Source organism: Giraffa tippelskirchi, chromosome 11, assembly GCF_054371585.1.
Source record: "Giraffa tippelskirchi isolate mGirTip1 chromosome 11, T2T-mGirTip1v1.2.pri, whole genome shotgun sequence".
In the NCBI taxonomy this organism is placed as follows: Eukaryota; Metazoa; Chordata; class Mammalia; order Artiodactyla; family Giraffidae; genus Giraffa; species Giraffa tippelskirchi.
The window spans coordinates 1,143,759-1,149,618 of record NC_137285.1 but is presented as its reverse complement, the minus strand read 5'-3'; the positions used below and the strand labels follow the sequence as shown (position 1 = coordinate 1,149,618).

The window sequence follows — 5,860 nt, the reverse complement described above, 5'->3', positions numbered from 1 at the left end:
CATAAGGGATTTGATTTAGGTCATACCTGAATGGTCTAGTGGTTTTCCCTACTTTCTTCAATGTAAGTCTGAATTTGGCAATAAGGAGTTCATGATCTGAGCCACGTCAGCTCCTGGTCTTGTTTTTGCTGACTGTATAGAGCTTCTCCATCTTTGGCTGCAAAGAATATAATCAATCTGATTTCGATGTTGACCATCTGGTGATGTCCATGTGTAGACTCTTCTCTTGTGTTGTTGGAAGAGGGTGTTTGTTATGACCAGTGCGTTCTCTTGGCAGAACTCTATTAGCCTTTGCCCTGCTTCATTCTGTACTCCAAGGCCAAATTTGCCCATTATTCCAGGTGTTTCCTGACTTCCTCCTTTTGCATTCCAGTCCCCTGTGATGAAAAGGACATCTTTTTTGGGTGTTAGTTCTAGAAGGTCTTGTAGGTCTTCATAGAACCCTTCAGCTTCTTTGGCGTTACTGGTCGGGGCATAGACTTGGATTACCATGATATTGAATAGTTTGCCTTGGAAACAAACAGAGATCATTCTGTCGTTTTTGAGATTGCATCCAAGTACTGCATTTCGGACTCTTGTTGACCATGATGGCTACTTCATTTCTTCTAAGGGATTCCTGCCCACACTAGTAGATATAATGGTCATCTGAGTTAAATTCACCCATTCCAGTCCATCTTAGTTGACTGATTCCTAGAATGTCGCTGTTCACTCTTGCCATCTTGTTTGACCACTTCCAATTTGCCTTGATTCATGGATCTAACATTCCAGGTTCCTATGCAATATCGCTCTTTTTAACATCGGACCTTGGGTCTATCACCAGTCCCATCCACAACTGAGTGTTGTTTTTGCTTTGGCTCCATCCCTTCATTGTTTCTGGAGTTATTTCTCCACTGATCTCCAGTAGCATATTGGGCACATACCAACCTGGGGAGTTCCTGTTTCAGTGTCCTATCTTTTTGCCTTTTCATACTGTTCATGGGGTTCTCAAGGCAAGAATACTGAAGCAGTTTGCCATTCCCTTCTCCAGCGGGCCACATTCTCTCCACTGTAGCAAAGAAAAAAAAAGAAACACTACGAAGACGAAATGCCACTGATGTGATCATTGTCTCCTCAAAACAACAAACCAAAAGACTTTGGGGTGGAAGAGCAGAAAGCTTGGGTGTATTTATTAGAGAAAAAAAAACCAGGAGCCACTACCAGACAGTGAGCGGTGGAGACCTTGGGGGAGGGTAAGAGGGTTGTTTTTTTTTTTTCTCCAGGTTTGATTTTTCCGTTTTTCATGTGAAACATTTGCAGTCACGGCAAGCCCCGCGCTCGGGGTGGGGCGGGGCACCGGCCTTGCAGGGACCCCGGAGACCAGCAGGCGGCGAGAACAAAGGCCGAGCGGGCGCGTGCGTGGGGCGGGGCCTCGGGCGACGTCTGGGGCGGGGCCTGGACCGTCCGCCCGCGCGCTCGGCCCCGAGCATTCAGCGGGCGGAGGCACCATGGCCCGGCCCCGCGTGCGGCTGGTGGTCACCGCGGACGACTTTGGCTACTGCCCGCGGCGCGACGAGGGCATCGTGGAAGCCTTCCTGGCCGGGGCTGTGACCAGCGTGTCCCTGCTGGTCAACGGCTCGGCTGCCGAGAGCGCCGCTGAACTGGCCCGCAGGTGAGTGGCGGCCCTCCTGCGCTGTCCGGGGCGGGCTCGGGGACCGCCGTCCGCGCCGCCGATGCTCCCCGCTCGCGCTCCGCCCGCAGGCACCGGATCCCCACGGGCCTCCATGCCAACCTGTCCGAGGGCCGCCCCGTGGGCCCGGCCCGCCACGGCGCCTCCTCGCTGATCGGCTCCGAGGGCTTCTTCCTCGGCAAGATGGGATTCCGGCGGGCTGTGGCGGCCGGAGAAGTGATCTTGCCCCAGGTGCGCAGGTGCTGCTCCAGGAAGACGCTCCGGGCTGCGCCGCGAGGGTGCCCTGGACCATTATGGGCAGGACTGGGGCGCCGGATGCCTCCCTGGTTCAGACACAGGGACGATAGAAGTGGAGCGCGGGGACAGGGTCCCCCTGGGGAGCTGCTCCGGGACGTGTGTGCTAGATGACTGTCCCCTTCGCCCTCCAGGTGCGAGAAGAGCTGGAGGCCCAGCTGAGCCGCTTCCGGGAATTACTGGGCCGGGACCCTACTCACGTGGACGGCCACCAGCACGTACACGTGCTCCCAGGTGCGCGGGCCGGGACTCCCACGCCGGGGTGGGGGTGTGTGGCACGGGCCTTGCCCTGACTCCGCCCGGCCCGCAGGCGTGTGCCGGGTGTTCGCTGAGGCCCTGCAGGCCTGCGGAGTGCGCTTCACTAGGCTGCCGCTGGAGCGCGGAGTGGACGGCTGCGCGTGGCTTGAGGCCCCAGAGCGCGCCTTTGCCGGCGCCGTGGAGCAAGACGCCCGCGCCGCCATCGGTCCCTTTGTCCACCATGGCCTTCGGTAAGGCCCCCAGACCCCTGGCACAACCCCCTCCACCCCATGCGTCTGGCTGGCTGCACATTGGCCAGCTGTGCCTCCTCCCCATTTCTTAACTTCAACAGGGGTCAGGCCTCCTCCGGCGTTGCCCCCACCCCAGTTGCCACAGGTCCCTGGCCTAGTCCTGCCCATTGAGGCCCTTTGGTCCTGCTGCTGATGCCCTGGCATCCACAGGTGGACCGACGTCTTCGTGGGCCTGAGCACCTGCGGCCGGCACATGTCTGCTCACCGTGTGTTGGAGGCGCTGGATCGGGCCCTGGAAGGTGTACCCACTGGCCGGGCCGTGACAGCCGAGCTGATGGCGCACCCTGGCTACCCGAGTGTGCCCCCGCTTGGGGGCTGCGGGGAGGGCCCCGACGCCTTCTCCTGCTCTTCAGATCGCCTGCACGAGCTGCGTGTCCTCATGGCGCCGGTGCTGCGGGCTCAGCTTGCCCAGGTTGGCGTGCAGCTCTGCACCCTGGAAGACCTAGACTCCAAGAGGCCCAGAGAGGGGGCTGCCAGCAAAGCCACTTGAGAAGCCTTTCTGGAGCCCTCCCCACCGCGACCCTGACAGACAGCTGAGCGTTAACGTCCTTGGCTCCCAGGAAGGAAATCGGGCCCCAGAGCCCATGTGTCTGGGGCTGGACACTCACCTCTGGGCCGAGGTCCTCGTGGTGCAGGGTGGCAGCCAGGCCTCTGCAAGCGCTCTGGCTGCGAGGGGCGGCTGTGACCTCTGGGCCTGGGCCCTGCCAGGTGTGGGAGCCATCACACTACTGGCATCATCCTTGTGTGGGTGGCTGTGTTAATAAAGTGGCGTGCGCTCTGTGAACTGGGCCCGGGAACCTTCCCACACGCGAGAGCACAGCACTCGGGGCCCCTGAGGTCACTCTCTCAGGAGAGGTCGGCAGTGTGGTCCGCCTTGGCTCTGCCCATGCCTCGGCTCTCTTCAGGCGTTTCTTTGGGGGGGGGTTAGTCAGGGGTTGGAAGAATTTCTCACGGGCTACAATCTGGGGGGAGGCCTAAGTCAGTGGTCCTTTGCCATCCCAGGGGCGGGCCAGAGAAGGTCCTGTAAACCTGCGGGCGTGTTTTCCGTTTTCCCAGGAGGGACGCTCTTCTGTGCGAGTGGGGTCCTTCGTGATGCAGGGATGCCCTGTGGGCGGGGCTCCCAGGGCCTGGGTCGAGGGCGGTGCCAGAGGCAGGCGGAGCCCCGCGTGGTCCTCCTCTCACTCATTGTCCCCATTTTGCAGACCCAGAGAAGGGGCACAGCCGTGAGGCTGCCTGCTCACTGACTCGACACGCGCTGGGCCTTAGTCTGAGTCAGGCTGCCACTGGGGCCAGAAGAGCCCGCTGCACTTACTGACCGTTGGGGGGGGGCCCATCCCCTGACTGGTGGCTTCAACCCTTTTCTGGTTCCAGGCTCCTCCCTATCCTTCCTTGGACCTTGACTTCTCCAGCTGTGGGCCCTTTCCTCCCTCTCATCCTGCCCTGCCCATGGGGGTCTATCTGTGCTCCCTGGAGGGGGTCTGCTATTCTGAGAGGAGGAGCTGGCTGTGCGGCCCTTGGCCCAGGAGAGAGTGTGGGTGACGGGGCCGGGGTGGGGGGGGAGCCAGAGGGTCTGCAGGAGAGGCTACTCTCACCAGGGAGCCAGAGCGGGAGGAGCAGAGACCCCTGGGGATGGGGAGGCGGAGGGTTGGTCGCTGATCCCACGGGGGGTATCTCTCGTGTCCAACCTGCTGTGCCCAGGAGGGCCCAGACGAGGGGTTCACTGTCACCCACGGTCCATCGGGCATGGGGCGGCTGGGACACAGCCTGCAAGGAGCTCACGCTCTCTACACACAGGGAACAGGCGTGGGACCCAGGCTGCCGTGGGCTGTGGGAACACACAGCCAAGCGTGAGCACAAAGCCTCTGCCGTGCGTCTCACGGCACCCGCCGGCCAGGCACCCAGGGAGACAGCATTTCCCATGCGGGGCCCGGCCGCCACTGCGCTGTGTGAGGAGTGGCCTTCACTCAGCTCTGCTCCTGGCGGGGTAGGGGAGCGGGAGGGGAGGAGCCAGTGCAGATGGTGGGAGCACCGAGGCTCAGGGCCCCCCTGCAGGGTGCCCCTCGGACGCGCTGCCGACGAGGCCAGCGGGAGGACGCGGGCCTCCTCGTGTGGACGGAGCCCGCCAAGTCCAGGGCCCTGGGCGGAGGAGCCCAGGGAGCAGGAGGCGCCAGACGCCAGGCCTAGCGGACGCAGGTGGGGCGTACTGCCAGTGAGGAAGACCAGGGGATGGGGGCCGCTGAGGGCAGGGAGCGCAGGGGGTCTCAGGCTTCGGGGAGGGGCTGGTGGGGGGGGCCCCAGGCCGGTCCCCTCTGTAAAGCAGGGTGAGGGGGCCCACGGGTGGCCCCGAGTCGCAGGTCCCCGCGATGCTCAGGGGAAGGTGGCGGCCACCTCGCCTCCTGCTGAAATGATGCCCCAGGAAGTTCCCGCTGCAACCGCAGGCCAAGCTGTCGGGGCCTCAGCTGGTGTCAGACCCCCAAGCAGGGGCCCCAGTGGAGAGTAAAAAAGTGTCAGGGCCCCAGCTGGCCCTGAGCCAGCAGGAGGGCCGCAGTCTTGGGGCTGGAGGGCGGGTTTGGGCTGGAATTCAAGGAACTGGCCTGGCCCTGGCTTGCGCACACCCTCAGCAGCTCTCCAGCCTCCTTCCAGGAGGCGCCCTCCTCAGGGCCGCGGTCTGCTCCGCTGTTCAGTGTGGCTGAGCTGACGCACACCCAGAGGTCACTGTCCCCTCCCCTGACGCCCCGGGGGTCCCGGCAGTCCCTTCTGCTGCCTGGGGCCTGGCCAGAACGTGTCTGCACCCCTCTCCTGGAGGCCCGTGCAGCCCCACCCCCAGGAAGGAAGAGGCAAACCCACACGAGCAGACCGTGTCCCAGAGCACTTTTATTAAGGGCAGCAGAGCGGATCGCGGCGTCTCGGGAGACTCGTGCCCGCTGTGGGGAGGGGCACGGGGCCAGGGCGCTCGCTCAGAGGCGGGCCTGGAAGCTCTCCCCCGCTCGGGGACCGGCCGTCGGGTCCGGAGGAGCAAGGCTGCCGGTGAGCTGCTCCACACGGGCCCTAAGACGCTGCCAGGGGAGCAGGAGCCCGGGTGGGAGGGGCCGCCCGCCAGCCCCTCTCGCTCTCGGAGGGGCGGGGCAGAGCAGAGTGTGAACCCCCGAGGGGAGGGGCCGCCGCGTGGAGCACAGTGGGCGTCCTCCCGGTGGGCGTCCTCCCAGTGGCGAGCAGATGAGGGGGCAGGGGAGACAGACGGGCAGAGCTGCGCTGGTGGAAGCACGAGGCAGTGGGCGGGTTTCCAGGAATGGCAATATTTCTGGGCTCAGAGCGGCGAGGAGAACAAACGGCGGCTGATCTGGAGCGCTTC

At 63.2% G+C, this 5,860-nt stretch overlaps 1 protein-coding gene across 1 annotated transcript; it reads left to right on the top strand.

Moving 5' to 3' along the window:
* The first annotated feature begins 1,448 nt into the window (after positions 1-1,448).
* Positions 1,449-3,292, top strand: YDJC (YdjC chitooligosaccharide deacetylase homolog). Its single transcript, XM_081542067.1, has 5 exons — positions 1,449-1,648; positions 1,738-1,897; positions 2,095-2,194; positions 2,271-2,448; positions 2,659-3,292. The coding sequence occupies exons 1-5, from the start codon at positions 1,485-1,487 to the stop codon at positions 2,996-2,998; spliced, it is 942 nt and encodes a 313-aa protein (XP_081398193.1). The 5' UTR covers positions 1,449-1,484; the 3' UTR covers positions 2,999-3,292.
* The last annotated feature ends 2,568 nt before the right edge of the window (positions 3,293-5,860 follow it).

Coding starts and splice junctions, on each gene's coding strand:
- YDJC (XM_081542067.1), top strand. CDS start 1,485: ATGGCCCGGCCCCGCGTGCGGCTGGTGGTCACCGCGGACGACTTTGGC. Junction 1,898..2,094: donor GAGAAGTGATCTTGCCCCAG/GTGCGCAGGTGC, acceptor TTCGCCCTCCAG/GTGCGAGAAGAGCTGGAGGC. Junction 2,449..2,658: donor TTTGTCCACCATGGCCTTCG/GTAAGGCCCCCA, acceptor TGGCATCCACAG/GTGGACCGACGTCTTCGTGG.